At 45.7% G+C, this 17272-nt stretch overlaps 1 protein-coding gene across 1 annotated transcript in view; it reads right to left on the bottom strand.

Annotated features, from left to right (window-relative positions):
• Positions 1–2794: 2794 nt before the first annotated feature.
• Positions 2795–17272, bottom strand: part of CDKL2 (cyclin dependent kinase like 2) — a 42952-nt gene continuing 28474 nt past the window's right edge. Inside the window, exons 10-12 of the mRNA XM_056857853.1 lie at positions 9142–9259; positions 7560–7666; positions 2795–2860 (exon numbers count right to left, since the gene is read on the bottom strand). Coding sequence (XP_056713831.1) covers positions 2795–2860; positions 7560–7666; positions 9142–9259 — 291 coding nt within the window. The remainder of the gene's footprint in view (positions 2861–7559; positions 7667–9141; positions 9260–17272) is intronic.

The raw sequence follows: 17272 nt of genomic DNA, 5'->3' as shown, positions 1-17272 counted from the left end.
GGCCGGGGGGAGTAAAGAAAGACTTCTTTTAAAGCCATTCTCAGCAGCTGCACTATCCAAAAGTTTCAGTGCACAACAATATTCTCCACATGGTTTTGCTTCCCACAAAGCAATCCTTCCAACAATGAACCCCCAGCATTTGACATCCGAAACATACCCAACATCTACCATTGCTCTATAGCATGCAAATCAACCCCAGGTTGTGAGAAGTCAGCAGTATGGGCCTTGCCGTAGCCACTGCCCCCCACACCCACCCACCCACACACATACAATCCAGAAGGCTTTTGTCAGCCTTTTAAAAAACCAGGTAAATTGTTAGATCACTATAATAGTATAATGATCTATTGCTGCAATCCTCTAGTTTTCTAAAACATCGTCAGCCCTTTTCATTGCAGATTTATAAGGGGAAAGGTGCGGGCAGCACAACAAAAAGGGCTAGCGAATGAAAGAATGAAAGCTTTGAAAGAATGAAAGCTGGGAACTGGTAGATTGTGACACTACAGATGCAGCATATCTAGCAATTCCTGATTTTTTTTTTAAAAGCCCCACCCCAGTGGAGGTGGACAATGATACCTGTGCAGAGAGGGGCTGAGGCTGCTGTGTAGATACACCACCGACACCATGAATTGCTCTGCATTCACAGCCACAGTGAAAGCTATACAGAGAATTTTGTCAGCCACCCTGAGCCCAGTTTAGGTCAGCAAAGGGTGGGGTGAAAACATAATAAAAATAAAAAAAAATAAAATTGTCTCTACATGGAAACAGCCACAGATAGAATTTTCCCTCATCCCTCATTTTGTTATGCAAAAACCCTTCAGAAAATTCTGTAGTTCACATTATTTTGTAATGTTTAAAAAATGCAAGCTGTATGAACGTTATCTGCCTCAATTCCGTACTGAATTGTCACTGTGCTCAGAATCAGAAAGCCTAAGAACTGGTGAAGGGAAAACAAAGAGCACAGGCACTTCCCCACACAAGGGAAGGCACTGCTTCCCATGGGGTCATCCATGCAAAGATGAACTGGAAGCAGATGCAGATGGCAGCTAGAGTCACACACACACGCAGCTGCCGCCTTCCCCCAGGTTAGCAGGCACTTGGGCCCACCAAGGTCAGTCTTGTCTATTCCAGCTCTTACTTTACCTCCCACCTGATCTTTTAAAATGGCAATGCCAAAGACTGAACCTGGGAACTTTAGCATGCAAAGCAGATACTCAACCACCGAGCCACAGCCTCACAGCATTCAGGAATGCAGGCAGCCCCACAATTTAATGAGTAATCCTGGGTATGTGTATTTCTGGCTCAAGTGGACCAAAGGCAATTTGTACAATTGGAACTTTAATCCTGCTATCAAAACAGGGCGTTAACTTTGAGTGACTAGCAAAAAATAATAAAACAAAGGAGTCATAGAATCATAGAGCTGGAAGGGACCTCCAGGGTAATCTAGTCCAACCCCCTGCACAATGCAGGAAATTTACAACTATCTCCTCCCCACATCCCCAGTGACTCCTACTCTATGCCTAGAAGATGACCCCCCCCCCCAAAAAAAACCCTCCAGGATCCCTGGCCAATCTGGCCTGGAATTTTTTTTTACCTAAAATCAAAGAAGATTAATACAGCCTGTCTGTTTGAGACCATACCCAGCCACACGTATGGGATAAATACTGCCTCCTGAACCCACTGACGAGCTATAACTACATGACAATCTTATCTTGGCATTGCACAGGCTGAAGTGACTCACAAATCCTCCCCACAGAATCCCAGGAATTGTAGTTCTGTTTGTGTACTGATGATTCTCTACTAAAAGATCTCCTGCTCTCATCACAGGAATAATCTCATAGGGAATTACTATTGAGCCAGTTTTGTAAAATCAACTGTGCAGCCCAACCATGCCCACTCCCCTCTCTTGACTGAGCTGAAGTTTCCCAGGCTCTCCTCCCTCCTCCCCTTGAAAGACAAAATCCGCAAGGGTCATTTCAATACTGCTGACTTCTCCTGCCCTGGGGTTGATTTGCACACTACTGAGCAGGGCTTCCCACGTTCAGGGGATGGTGACCCACCAGAGTAGATGCTGGGCATGTTTTGAATGGCAAATGCTGAAAAGGATACACAGGCATCCAGGACAGAGCCGTGAGTTCATCCGGGCCGCCCGGCACATGGCTGCCCAGCTCCAGGGTGGATTCAGTGGTAGCTTGTTGTGAGTTACCTCCTTCCACTACGGACTTCTGACGTGCCCCCTCCTGTCCTGTTGCACAGATGAAAATCCCTCCCATCAGCAAAAATCACCATTGGATCTAAGCCCGTCATAACCCGCCACAATAGGATTTGCTCCTCCAAATGGAACTGCAGCAGCCACAATATAAAATGCTCCTAACAGTTTCCTAAATATTGTAAGGCTTCCCCCTTACACTAGCTTGAAGAAGTTTACTCCTCTCTCTCTTACAGAAAGCTGGCTAGCAATATTAAACTGTTAAAAGTTTCAGTCCATCTTGATTAATATCAGCATTTGTAAGTGATCCAGCAGCTCCCCAGTGGATCACTCCAATCCAGGGCTCTACACCCACTGAAATAATCCACTTTGAACTATATTTTATCTGTGTCTTACATGTGTCTTGGCACCCACAGAATATTAAAAAACAGCTGTTTCTTTTGACTGGCAAAAAATAAACTCGCCCCACCCCCAGCTGCAAAGTACATCCTCTGAGAAGGTCTCTGTTTTCCGAAAGGCAACTGGGTTGCAGCAGCGATGCCACCAGTGCCCCTGGGGATGCCCTCGTGTCAGCCTCCTCCATACATTTCAAAAGGAGGGCCCAGCCTTGGGGAAAGCGGCTTCAGAAGCATCTCGCACCGGTGTTCTTGATACCTGCAAACCAGCACACTATTATTGACTAAAAATATAATTCATTTATTTACAAGATATTTTACAGCACAAGGGAAATAACATCAATTAAATTCAAATTAATAAAAAACTCAACACACACACATACAACACACTAATCAGCAAAAAATAATATGCATTACTTCACAGAAGCATTTTGAACAGTGATGTATTTTCTCCACAAAGGCAGGACCAAGGCCTGAACTAGACATTACAATTTGTAATGCCTGACTCTGACAACGACAGTCAGATTTCAGGAGTGGGTGAACTTGTCTTCCAAATGCCCATCAGTGCACACACAGCCCCCAATGAGGGGCAATTAATGCCCCCAGGGGCATTTCAAGTTGGGAAAACAGCACAAGGGAAGGCTGAAGCCCCATCCCCCACCCCCGTGCCACAGTCCTGACCCAAACTGGGGCCCTGTGGGCACTTCAGACAAGTCCTCCCCCATTCCCCACCCCTCACTGTCAGTGTCAAAGTCAAGTTGGGGGGAATCCAGTCCCACATGCGACAAATTATAACATGTAGTTTGGGTCTATATGAGCTTCCTGGAAAGACCATTCCATAACACTGGGGCTATCACAAAAAAGGCCCTGTTGCAAACCAGAAACCACAAAATATAATATATTCAGTAGCGCCTCACTAGCAAATCTTACAAATTCATGGGATAAACATATGGGATAAATCAAAACTGAAGATGGGTATTTATATATGGAACCACCTCTCTTATGGGGGAGAATCTGATGAAAATGATCTAACAATGGCACAGTCCAGAGATGCCCACAGGCCCAGGAGGCCCAGACTTGCCCAACCACCCCACTTGCTCCACAGCACATGGGAGACATCCACGATGGGGTCGCTGGCAGTTTCTGGCCCCTCTGTTGTGACTCAGGGCACCCACACAACGTTCCGGGGGCAGGTAGCCGTTCCGGCCTCACAAGGAGGCTCAAAGAAGGCACAGCCTGGAGCCGTCAGCATGATGCTGAGCATGCATGCCCCTCTCCCGCCCAGATCACACCTGCCAAGAAGAAGAAAACAGACCGGCCCAAGAAGCCACAGGGCTTTGGCCTTCCAGCCAAGGACGACCCGCAGTCTACCGGGTATGAGGGGAAGGCACAACCCAGGGAAAAGCCTGAGCAGCTGGAGAGAAGTGTGCCTGCCACTCACAAAGAGGCGGGATCTCACAAGGTGGTGCAGAGAGGCAGGAAAGAGCAGAAAACACGAGGTGAATGGGACCAATCGGATAAGAGCAGGGAGAGCATGAGAGGGACCAGGACAATCACGATGGGCAAGTCCTCCTATGGGAAGGTGCCGGGGGGGGGGGACGACCAGGGGGACAAATTGGGGAATGGGGGACGAGGAGGGGGTGGGGCAACCTCTTTAAAAGAGACTCCTAAACAGAGGCCGAGGAGGAAGAGGGCTGGGAAGATTCCTTTAGAATGGGGGACCTTGCGGCCAGGGACAGAGAAGACTCTTTGTCGTCATCTCCTACCCACTGAGACCGGTGAATCTTTCTGGGAGCCCATGCCGCGGAACGTGGAGGGTCTGGAGGAGGGGTTTGAAGGGGAGGGGCCTCATAGGCACCTAACCCCTTTCAGTCTAGCAAAGATCTCTGGAACCATGATTAGTAAGTGCTAGTTTAGTGAGGTAGAGAAGGCAGATTTTCCCCCACCCACACATATGTGGTGGACGTGTTGATGGGCAATAGATTACTAGAAACAGAGGTGGAAATTATAGCAGGTGGATTGGAGAGACAGATTCCCCATAACCCAGAGATTGTACTGTTAAATTGTGTTGCTGATATGCTAAAAATCTCAAAGCAGTAATCTTATGTAAGATTTTCACAGCCAGATTGGTCTTTGCTAAAAATTGGAAGAAAAAAACAAACAAACACCCCCCCCCCCCAAATTTATGACTGGCTGATGAAAGTAACAGACCTATTTGCACCGGTGCAACTAACGGGCTACCCACAAAATAGTGATACTTCCAGTTTAGACTCGTTATCAAAGTTTGTGCAGAGAATGGAACTTGGAGCAAAATGCATCTCTTTTTGTTATGTGCGTCTTTTTATTGTAGAAATAGTTTTTTAAAAAGATGATGGACCCCAAGATACTCAGGACTGACCAGTGAGATATTACGGATCAAAATGAGCAGCTCACATTGGACCCAAAAATGCAAAAGTAGCAAATGGTATTTGTGTAAGGCAGGTATTAACTTACCTGGCCACTTCAGCCATCTTCAGAGGCCCTGCTTTGTGTGCCCCTGCCATCGGGGGACAGACAGGCGGCCACCCATGAAGGGACCTCCTCGCTCATGATGCTGAAACTCTGGAACTTCCACCCCAGAGAAATGCGTCTGTCTCCTTTTATCACTGTCTTCCACCAGCAGGTGAAGACTTTTGTGTTTTGTGTGGAATTCCCTCACTAACTCTTATTAGCCCTCTTCCCTGTTTGCATACTTATACATTTTGTTTATTTAAATATTTTAAAATATTTTATATACATTTGTATTTAAAATGCTGTTTGGCATATTTTAATGTTTGCTGCCTTAAAGACCCTGAGTTGGATGGAAAGGAGACACAGAAGTGTTTAAAATAAATCAAGTAAATAATAACTTTAGGATGCATGGTTTTTGAGCTGGAATGTGTGTGCTTTCTTCTTTGAGGCTGGTTCATTTTCTGTGGCTGGGGTTTGCTTGAAGTCTTAAAAAGTGTCTTTCGGAGGCTCCTGGGGGCTGTTTCCCTTCTCTGGGGGTGGGGGTAGGGGGGCTTGTGTGCCAGGTGCCTGGGCTCATGGCTAGGTTAGCTGACTTAATATAAGCTCAGAGAGAGATGTGGATGAGCCCTGCAAGGACTTGCTAGAACTGTCCCACTCCCACACTGGCAGCTTCTCTGCCGTCATGGCGCTCAAAGGGTTTTGAGGTGAGACAGTCTCAGGCCAAGGAGAGGGGGAAATGTCCTTACACAAAGGACCCCTGCCTCAGACGATGGTCCAGTGTCCTCTCATGATGGAATCGGAGGGGGGTGGGCTTTTGGTAGTGGGAAATTTAATCATCCACCTGTAAACTCTGCCTCACAGCCTGGGGAGAAAGGCACAAAGTGACTACTTAAAGTATGTTGGCAATTGATGTGGCGCCTCCTCTCCTGGGAGAGTCAGGGCTGGCTGTGATGAATCCTTGTCACAGTATGCACCGCAACCCCGAAGAGAGGCATCAGTCATCAAAGTCAGGTGCAGAGAAGGAGGTATAAAATGTATACCTCTCTGCAGTTCTCTTCAACAGGTTCACCACTTGGGTAACGGCAGCTCCTATGGTAGCAGCAGAAGGAGTTTCTCCTGATAGGAACCATAGCTTTAGGGGTCTTATTTGAAGCCTGGCAAAATGTACCAACAAGATGGCCACCGTGAGACCTGCAGGTTAGTGCATGGGGACTGCTGGTTGGAGGGCGAGGCATGAAAGACATATGAATGGTAGTCTGCTTGGAGGAAGGTCTGCCCTCCTGCAGTGCAAGTCCAGCAGTGCTCTAATAACCCAGGGGAATGGCTTCTCTCACAAGAACATAAGAAGAACCCTGCTGGATCAGAATAGTCCATCTAGTCCTGTCCCAACCAGCTACTATGGAGGGCTGACATCAGGGCGTGAAGGCTGAGGCCTTCACCTGATCCCCCCTCCCAGCACTGGTATTCTGAGATTTCCTGCCTCTGAATATAGACGTTTCACCCATGGTTTTGTCTAATCCCCTTTTAAAGCCATCTACGCTTGCTAGGCTACATCCTCTGGCGGTGAATTCCACATTTTAATCACTCATTCAGTAAAGAACTACTACTACTAATAATAATCATCATAACTAATAATAAACTTTTATTTATACCCTACCCTTTCCAGGCCAGGCTCAGGGCTGCTAACAACACAGTTAAATATATAATGGAACATCAAGTTACAAAAGTTAAAACATTCTAACAAGATGAATTTTAAAAGCTTCCCTCAAATTCTATCTTTGGCACCAACATTTCTGGTCATTAAGGCAACTGTTAACTGCTTTAATACCATGTCTCAGGAGGGAGACTGTACCACAACTAACAATAAGACTTATAGGGAAAATTAAGAGGACAAAAAGCGAGGAAAGGAACAGAAAGGGGAAACAGGGAAAAGAAGGGGAAGAGGGAAGGAGAGGCCAGCTAGTATAATAATACTGTCGCTGCCCTCAGCCATAAGCCTGGCAGAATATCTCCATCTTACAGGCCCTGCAGAACTCAGCTAAATCCCACAGGGCCCGGGTCTCACCGGACAGAGTTCCATCTGTCTATCCGGAACCTTTTGCCCATCAGCTTCATTGGGTTCCTCTTAGTACACTGGGAGATTCAGGAAAAGGTTCTCTCCACCCCCCTTCCTTGAAAGTGCTTCTTGAGTGTCTCATTTTGAAGGCACGAGAGGCTTCCGTGAGGCATGTTTGGGCTGGCTGCACAGGCTTTGAAAGGGAGCTGACCAACATGTGCTGGGTGCCCTGAGGGAAGGGGGCGGCAGGGGTGCCACAAAAATATATATTTCACCCTAATGGGGGCCTCCAGGTTGCTGAATTTTGAGAACCACAGTACTTGCTCAAGAGTGGGGTGGGGGTGGAATGTTTAAATGACTCACAAGCATGGACCCAGTAATTGGGGCAGACACCCCAAGAGCATTACCATACCTGGGGGAGGGCCAGGGTTGGGTTCTGGAGATCTGCTACGGCCAGAGACAGCGTGCCGGAGCCCGAAACGGTTCTGTTCTCTTTCTTCAGAAATTTGGGATTCCAAGCTATGACGGAAAGCACAGCCAACATGTCTGACGATGTTATCACAGTCTTGTCACTTCACTACTGCAAAAATATCATTTCATGTATCACCTGCTGCCAGATCCTTTTCATACTACTACAAAAATGCCATTTCCTCACCCTGTAATTTAACATATGGTTCTATGCCACTAATTCTCTTTGGATTGTCTATTCACACATGGAATGATTAATTGCAAGCTATTTGACCTTTACTAGGTTTTACACTTGTGCTATGCAGTGTGGAGGGGTGGCCAATGGATCCTTGCCCGCCTTCACCATCAGTGCATCAGCGCCACACCGGTTTGACCCAAGGGGGGGACGCAATGAAGAAATCACAATGAAGAAACTTCCAAATATCAGTTTCCAGAGGCAACATAAGGGGAAGGCCTTGGCCTCTATGCTCTGCTTGCTTTTTCACTGGGTGAAAAAGAGTGCTGGACTAGATCTGGTCTGATCCTGAAGGGCTCTTCTGCCCTTATATGACAATGGCTCACCTGTTCTGAACATCATACTTCAAGGACCACTTCTTCCCACACAAACCCGCCCATCAGTTCAGACAGAGAGCAGAGGCCCAGCTCCCGAGAGAAGGTGGCCGGCTACCATTCTCACCTGTAACTGGGCCTTACCTTTCTCACCTGGAGCTTCACCTGTTGTATCTAGTCACAGGTAGGTGAAAACTGTTCTGTTCAGCCAGGCTTTCAGCTCAGCTTTGTTCCACATGCTCCTCCTCTTTATTCTTGTCCGTTTTTACCCAGCAATGTGTCATTTTCATGCAGAAGCTTACTGTTTTCATTATTGCTATTTATTGTACTTAAAATTATTATTGGCTGGAAGCCAGCTGAGAACCCACTGGGATAAGAATGTGGTGTGATATAGATTTTAAATACCGTATTTTTTGCTCCATAAGACGCACTTTTTTCCTCCTCAAAAGTGAGGGGAAATGTCCGTGCGTCTTATGGAGCGAATGCCGGCTGGGCGCGTGCACGTCGGGACGGCGCGAGCCAGCATCCCCCACCCCGACAGCCAGCTGGGAGGCGGGCGGGGCTGCACAGAGCCGGCTGGGCGCGTGAGCCGGCTTGCTCTGTGCGGCCCCGCCCACCTCCCAGCTGGCCGTCGGGGCGGGGAACGCCGGCTCGCGCCGTCCAGACTCGCACGCACCCAGCCAGCATTCGCTCCATAAGAAGTTTTTAGAGGAGGAAAACAAGAATTTTTGACTTCAGGGAGATGGCTGCAGTTAAGCTCCGGCAAATGAACGTCTGTTCTGGAAAACTCCCATCTTTTCTTGTTTTCTTGAAAACAAGAATGTTTTTTGTTTTCCTCCTCTAAAAACTAGGTGCGTCTTATGGAAAGGTGCGTCCTATGGAGCGAAAAATATAGTAAATAAAATAAGCCACTACTGTTTAACTGATCTTAGACAATCTTCAGGTAGAACCGGGATCAATCAAGAACAGCCTCCTACCATCCACAGATTTGACTTCAGGGAGATGGCTGCAGTTAAGCTCCGGCAAATGCACGTCTGTTCTGGAAAACTCCCATCTTTTCTTGTTTGTCTGAAGGACACCGTTTTCACTTGAAACCTGTTACCAAGTAGTTAACAGACATGAATAAAGTGTCAGTCTAATGCTGCTGCAAAAACACTGATGATCTATATTAACAGTGCCGTCCTAAACAGAATTACAGCCTTCTAAGCCCTCTGAGTTCAACGGACAGGAGGGGGTATCTCTGCTTAGGATGGCGCTGTTACCTTTCTAAAGGGCTGCAGTCCATAAAACACTGGGGTCTTGCCACTGAGTACAATATCTGCTCCTTTTCTAATCAATATATCTGACTTGTTATTAAAACTAGCCCCTGTGCCAGAGGACCAGAGAGTAGCAAATGTTACACTGATAGTCTGGCCCAAGAAACTTAGTAGAATCAAAAGAAGGAATTATTAGGCACGAAGGAACAAAGCCTGCTGAGGGGGAAATCAGTAGGACTTCAGCAAAAGGAAAGTCCTGCCTCACCAACCTCTTTGAGGTCTCTGAGAAAGTGAACAAGCATGCAGAAAACAGTGACCTGGTAGACACTACATAGTTGGACTCTAAAAAGGCTTTTGACAAGGTACCTCACCAAAGACTCCCAAATATGCTTAGCAGTCAGGGGATAAGCAAACAGGTCAACTTATGGATTAAATATTGGTTAAATTACAAGAATTACAAGGGAGCAGGAATAAATCGATGGTTCTCTCAATGGAGGGGAGTGAACAGTGGGGGTTTCTACAAGAATCAGCATTGGGGCTGGTGTATTTAATTTGGAACTGGGGGGCGAGTAGCGTAGTGGCCAAGTTTGCAGATGACACAAAATTACTCAGGATGGTGAAACTGTGAAGCTCTCCAGGAGGATTTCCACAAATTGGGTGAGTGGGACACAGCGTGGCCAATGGAGGTAAGGGTAAGGCGATGCACATCGGAACAAAAAAAAATACAATGCTAATAGGGCTTGATCCTGCTGAGACTGAGACAATTAAATCCAGGATGGACAAAAAGAAAGACTTCTTTACTCAATGAGTGGTTAAAATGTGGAATTTGCTTCCAGGCAATGTAGTGCCATAGGCATAGGCAGCTTTCAAACGGCATTACAAGCATGGAAAACAGGTCTATCAGTGGCTACTAGTCATGGGATTCTTTCATTTCTACTAAACTGAGTGGCCATTTCATAACCAAAGCAGAGGATCACACAGTGAATGAAATGGAAAAAGAGGGTCTGATTCCACACGCCTACTTTACCATGATTCCACTCGAAATGACCAAAAGGAGAAATGTCCACCAACGCACCATCCCATTACAAATTTCTTGCCATCTCAACGCAGGGGACATAAGAACACTCGCATGGTCGTTTGTGCTATTTCAGCTGTCTATTGCTTATCTTTCACTCGCAAAAGAAATGGGCGGGGGGGGGGCATAAGAAGAGGACAAGTTGAATGGAGAAATAAGCAGCCTCATAGGTCGTTAGTGACGATTCCAACATACTGTCACTAGTCCTGCACTTGCAAATGCAATAAATAAATAAATATAGCTTCGAGGGAGGGGAAAGTGGGAGGGAGAAGCGAGAATGTAGGCGTGGGGAGACAAATCTGAACTAAAACTATGCATAGGACTAGCAATTGATTTGGGATCGACTCAGACATTAACCTGGGGCTAAAACAGCATCCAGAAAAGGTGGGGAAAATGCAAGGAGAGAGTGAGGTAACTTCTAAAGTTCGGCGAAAACATGCATAATGTGGCTCTCCCAAGCAATGTCCATGGTTTGACAAAGAGTGCTTAGAACTTAAAAGACAACTCAGAGTTTTGTTTAAGGATCTTTGTTTTGATACACCTTATGACAGACTAGGTATTTTTTTCTCCTTTAAAAAGCAATTTCAAGATTTAGTTACGAGGAAGAAGAAAGCCTATTTCCATCATTTATGGTCTCAGATGCTTCCTTCTCTTAAATCTCAGGATAGTAAGACTTTTTGGAGGACGATTGTAAATTCATCTAAAAACAATTCCCTATTTGAAGCTGATATAGCCCCTCAAATTTGGGTGGACCATTTTTCCAAACTTTTAAATTCATATAGCAATGATGCACCCTCTCCTGAAATAATTATACCCCCTCATATCCCCAGATGGCCTCCCATTAGAGAGGAGGAAATTATTGACTTGATAGGTAGTTTGAAATCCTGTAAAGCCCCTGGCCCTGACGGTCTTTCTGCAGAAGTTTTTAAGGAGTTTATTGACTGGTGGGCTCCTGTTCTTGCCAAACTTTTTACATCTGTTGATTTATATGGCATTTTACCAGATTCATGGCTAAATTCAATAATAATTCCACTCTACAAGAAAGGGGATCCTAAAATACCAGACAACTACCGTCCTATTAGTCTCTTATCCGTAACTGGCAAACTATATGCGAAACATCTAGAACAGCGCTTGCGCTGCTGGGTAAAGGACAACAATATTATTGGACCTGAACAGATTGGATTCTCTAAAAATAAATCAACCTTGGACCATTGTTTAACTTTACTAACCCTGGCTGAGAAGTATATGAAAATTGGCACGAAGAAACTTTACGTTGCCTTTATTGATTTAAAAAGTGCATTTGATTCAGTTATAAGAGACAAACTTTGGGCTAAGTTGAGCAATCTAGGAATAGATCAGCGGCTTTTAATCCTTTTGAAGAAACTTCACATTGGTACTTCGTGCCGGGTCAAATTTTCTTCAAATGGTTTTCTTACTGACGAAATCCCATCCAACAAGGGTGTAAAACAAGGGTGTGTTCTTGCCCCCCTTCTTTTTAATTTATTTATTTCTGATCTGCCTCGAGCGTTGGAGTCTGTGGACGGCCACCCTCCCAAATTAGGTGGCAGAGCAGTGCCTTGCCTTCTATACGCAGATGATACTGCAATTCTATCTTTTACCAAAGTTGGTCTTCAGCGTTATTTGATGGCCTTTGAGAAATACTGCAGCCTAAATGATCTCAAAATTAATTATTCCAAGTCCAATGTTATGGTTTTTAATAGAAAGTGGGTCTCCTATAGATGGCATATCGGTAAGAACAAGATCCAACAAGTTAAATGTTATAAATATTTGGGTATTACATTTAATTTTAACCTTCAGTGGGCAACTCATAGGAGAAGGTCTATCAATCTGGGGAAATTGTCTTCCAATCAATTAAAAGCCTTCTTTTTTTCCAAAGGAAATCAATTTGTTCCTGCCGCTGTTAAAGTTTTTAATTCTAAAGTTTTACCTCAGGTTCTTTATGGGGTTCCTATATGGTTTAATGCTTTTAATCATGAAGTGGAGGCGATTCAAGCATCCTTTTTTAGACAAATTATGGGCTTCCCAAACTGTGTTTCTTATTATGCATTGTGTTCTGAATTAGGATTAAATTTAATTGAAACTAAGGCATGGATGCTAACTCTTCGATATTGGCTTAAACTGTATTTTAATACTGATGATGGTTCGCTTCTGTTTTTTTTATTAAAGGAAATTTATAATACCTCTTGGGATCATAAAATTCGATCTAAAATAAGATCTATTGGCATTTCCCTGGAGGAGTTAACTTTCTCCTCGGAAGTTTATATTTTTAAGACGATTAAACAGAGGCTTTTAGATATTGAACTTCAAAAAATACAGCCGTCTCAACCCCCTGTCTGTTCATCAGCTATATTAAATCTTAAGAATGTTGTGGGATGTATCCCCGATTATCTATACAATCTTGATAGTCCTAGCCATCGCAGAGTTTTTTCTCTTGCACGAGTAAATGCCTTCCCATCAAAGTTGTTATATGGAAGGTTTCAAAATATTCCTAAACATGAACGGATATGTGAATGTGGCTCCAACTCTTTGGACTCAATTGAGCACATATTGTTAGATTGCTAACTATATGCATCCGCTAGGAAGAAATGGTTACATTTGGATACATGGATACATTCTAAATATTATCTTCCTAATGAAATAAAATGTCAAATCTTATTGAATGATACAACAGCAGAGATCACTGTGGCAGTGGCTAATTTCTTAGTCGATGTGTTAACAATGAAAAATTTGGGAAACTCTGTGTTATGATTTTATGTTTGTTTTAGCTTTTTTAGCTGATAGTTGTATTTATAATGTTTTTCCCCTCTTTGTAATAATGGATATGCCATTAAAGGTTTATTGATTGATTGATTGATTGAACATGCATAATGAAAACAAAGCCCCGAAGCAGTCAGGGGGTGACAGTGACAGAAACAACCAGTGCATAAAAGGCCCTATAGTCACATATCTACTCACCGGCAGGGATCCAAAAAGAACTCTAGCAGTTGCAGAATTTTTTTTACTCCTTTTGTCTATTGGGTGATTAAGAACCATCCACTGCTCATGATGGATGTTATTACAGAGCTTTTATCGGATAAAAGGAAAGGAAAGAATGCTGAAGGCCTCAAGTTCATTCCCTGGCATTCTGGCTAGAAGAGGGGGTTATGCCGGCCTCAGGAGAGACTTTGCCAGTCAGAGGAGGCAGAGTTCGGTTCCACTGACTGACAGATTCAGTCCATGGTCACTCCATATTTTTGTTTGGTTTTTATAGTCTGCAAAGTGTTTTCCTGTGCTTTGCTAGGACAATTCCTCATTCACAAACTTCTCAGTCTTTTGTCCCACTAAAGCCACAACCCTAAACAGACTTACTCGAAAATAACCCTAAATGAAGACGGTGGGAGTCAGATGTGTCCCTCTGCAAGGTTATATAGAAGGGCAAAGTCTGCTGGGCAAAACCCAACATGGCTTCTGTAAGGGTAGGTCCTGTCTCACTAACCTATTAGAGTTTTTTGAAAGCGTCAATAAGCATGTGGACAGAATGAGCCTGTGGATATTGTGTATTTGGATTTCCAAAAAGCTTTTGACAAAGTCCCCCACCAAAGACTGCTAAGCAAACTTCATAGTCATGGGATAAGAGGACAAGTCCTCTTATGGATTGGGAGCTGGCTGAAAAATAGGAAGCAGAGAGTAGGAATCAATGGTCAGTTCTCACAATGGCGGGATGTGAGCAGTGGGGTGCCTCAGGGATCTGTGTTGGGACCGGTGCTTTTCAACCTGTTCATCAATGACCTGGAGTTGGGGTTAAACAGTGAAGTAGCCAAGTTTGCAGATGACACCAAATTATTTAGGGTGGTTAAAACAAAATCGGACTGTGAAGAACTCCAGAAGGATCTCTGCATACTGGAAGAATGGGCATTAAAATGGCAAATGAGATTCAATGTGAGCAAGTGTAAAGTGATGCATATTGGGGCAAAAAATCCCAACTTCACATATGCACTGATGGGATCTGTGCTGGCAGCGACAGACCAAGAAAGGGATCTTGGGGTGGTAGTGGATAGCTCAATGAAGATGTCAACCCAGTGTGCGGCTGCTGTAAAAAAGGCAAATTCCATGCTGGCCATAATTAGACGAGGAATAGAGAATAAAACTGCTGATATCATACTGCCCTTGTACAAATCTATGGTGAGACCACACTTGGAATACTGTGTACAGTTCTGGTCACCACACCTAAAAAAGGATATTACAGAGCTTGAGAAGGTGCAGAAAAGAGCAACCAAAATGATTAGGGGACTAGAGCAACTGTCCTATGGGGAGCAGTTAGGATGCTTAGGGCTGTTTAGCTTGGAAAGAAGGTGGCTGAGGGGAGACATGATAGAGGTCTATAAAATTATGCATGGTTTGGAGAGGGTGGACAGGGAGACGTTTTTCTCCCTCTCCCATAATACTAGAACACGGGGTCATCTGCTAAAGCTGGCGGGTGAGAGATTCAAAACAGATAAAAGGAAGTATTTTTTCACACAACGCATAGTTAAATTGTGGAACTCCCTGCCCCAGTATGTGGTGATGGCTGCCAGCTTGGAGCGCTTTAAGAGGGGAGTAGACATATTCATGGAGGAGAGGGGTATTCATGGCTATTAGTTAGAATGGATACTAGTCATGCTGCATACCTATTCTCTCTAGTATCAGAGGAGCATGCCTATTATTTTGGGTGCGGTGGAACACAGGCAGGATGGTGGTGCTGCACTCATCTTGTTTGTGGGCTTCCTGGAAGCACCTGGTTGGCCACTGTGTGAACAGACTGCTGGACTTGATGGGCCTTGGTCTGATCCAGCAGGGGCTTTCTTATGTTCTTATGCTAGCGCAAATCTCTCTCCCGCAGGAGCTGCGGTTAACCTGCCAGCCAACAAGTGCCAGCAGAAGCAGCTCTTTCAAAACCTCAGGCATAAGATCTATAAATCGGCAAGGGCAGGGGTCACAAAGAGCAGGGTGGTGTTTTGCTATGTAAATGTGTTTATTTTAACATGGAGTTTCATACATGTGTCGCTGTGGGTCACAATGCAGGCCTGTAGCATAAGAAAGAGGAAGGGTTGGATGGGTGAGTGACATCCATTATGACTGGACGGTAGTTGGACCCGAGGGGGCAGGGCTGACTGGGTTGCGGAGAGAGAGTTTGTGCAGTGTGTGCGTGGGAAGAGAGCTGAATGGGTGAAGAGAGAGGAGTGTGAGAGAAATCTGTGTTCTTTGTGGAAGTTATTAGCCTAAGTGGCAAGTCAGGAATTTAGCTATGGAGCAACTGAGAAAATAAACCTTTGTGGCTTATTTAAAGAACTTCAGAGAAAGGACAAGAACTGTGCCTGTCTGAAACCAGTACGCTTATGAACGTCACAGAAACCATGAGACTGTTTTACTTCTAAATAAACTCTTTGTATGTTTAAGAGTGAAAAAAACTTTTATTTAGTGTAAAAGATCCCCTTGTAGCTCTGAGCCACCCCCCACGCACTAACTGTTAAGAACATAAGAACATACCGTATATACTCGCGTATAAGTCGAGTTTTTCAGCCCAAAAAAAGGACTGAAAAAACCGAACTCGGCTTATATGCGGGTCAATACGGTAGGGGGGAGGGAGGGGGGAGGGAGGGAAGGAGGGAAGAGGAACTTACCACCGCCGCCGCTGGCCCGCACGCCTTCCGTGTGGCCTGGAAGCGGCCAGCGGGGCCTGCCTGCGCGCAGGCAGGGCCCCACCGCCGGCCCCGCTGCCAGCCCACGTGCCCTCTGGGAGGCCTGGAAGCGGCCAGCAGGGCCTGCCTGCGCGCAGGCAGGGCCCCGCCACCGCCACCGGCTTGAGAGCACGGAGGGCGCCGCTGCCGCCTCCAGCTGATCAGCGGGCCTCCTCCTCCCACCTCTCCGGGTGAGTAGGGGGTCCAGGGGCTCTTCCCCCTCCCCCCCCAGGGTGGCACTGGGGTCGGGGTGGGTCTGGAGGGCCCGGGAGGGGGTGGCACTGGGGTCGGTCTGGAGGGCCCGGGAGGCCGGGCGGGAGGGCGACCCGGGGCAGGGGCATTGTATAAGCCGACCCTCTGCTTATACGCGGGTGCCTAATTTTTCCCCATATTTGGTTTATATGCGAGTCAGCTTATACACGAGTATATACGGTAATAAAGGCCCTAAAATCCAAATACACAATATCCGGCCCCCGGGCCGCCACTCTGACACCCCTGGTCTAGACGTTCTAGGACTTCCTGCCTTGTTACCACTATTTACCTCAGTTCCTCATTTTCCCCTCTCCAAAATCTCTGCTCAGGAGAAAAAATCTGCCCTGTATCTTCAATAGTGAAGACAGATGAGAAGAATTCATTTAGTTTTTCAGCAATCGCTTTATTCTCCCTTAGAGTTCCTTTACTCTCACTGTCATCCATTGTTCCGTCATTCTACCAGATACAACTAAGTGTCAGCCCTTGGCCCACAGAACCAGAAATCACCACAAAGTCTTATAGAGTCCAAACAGATGGCTTTTACTGATCAAATAGGCATACAGTGCAAACGAATAAAATGACAGCTATGAAAGGCTCACTAGCTGGGAGATATTATAAGGCAGGAAAGGCGGGAGATTACACGCAGGAATACAGTTTCCCAGGAGCTGAGTTCCCAGGCTTAGGCATGCGACCTTGGGGGGCAGACAATACAGCACAGAGACAGAGGCAATAATGAAACCGAGATAGCAGCCTGACATTCTGCTCCCCTCAAGGCCCCCTCCCAGTTCGCAAGGGGGCTGGCCTGTCC

This window comes from Euleptes europaea, chromosome 11 (genome assembly GCF_029931775.1).
Source record: "Euleptes europaea isolate rEulEur1 chromosome 11, rEulEur1.hap1, whole genome shotgun sequence".
NCBI classification, from domain to species: domain Eukaryota; kingdom Metazoa; phylum Chordata; class Lepidosauria; order Squamata; family Sphaerodactylidae; genus Euleptes; species Euleptes europaea.
This window is presented reverse-complemented; position numbering and strand designations above follow the sequence as displayed.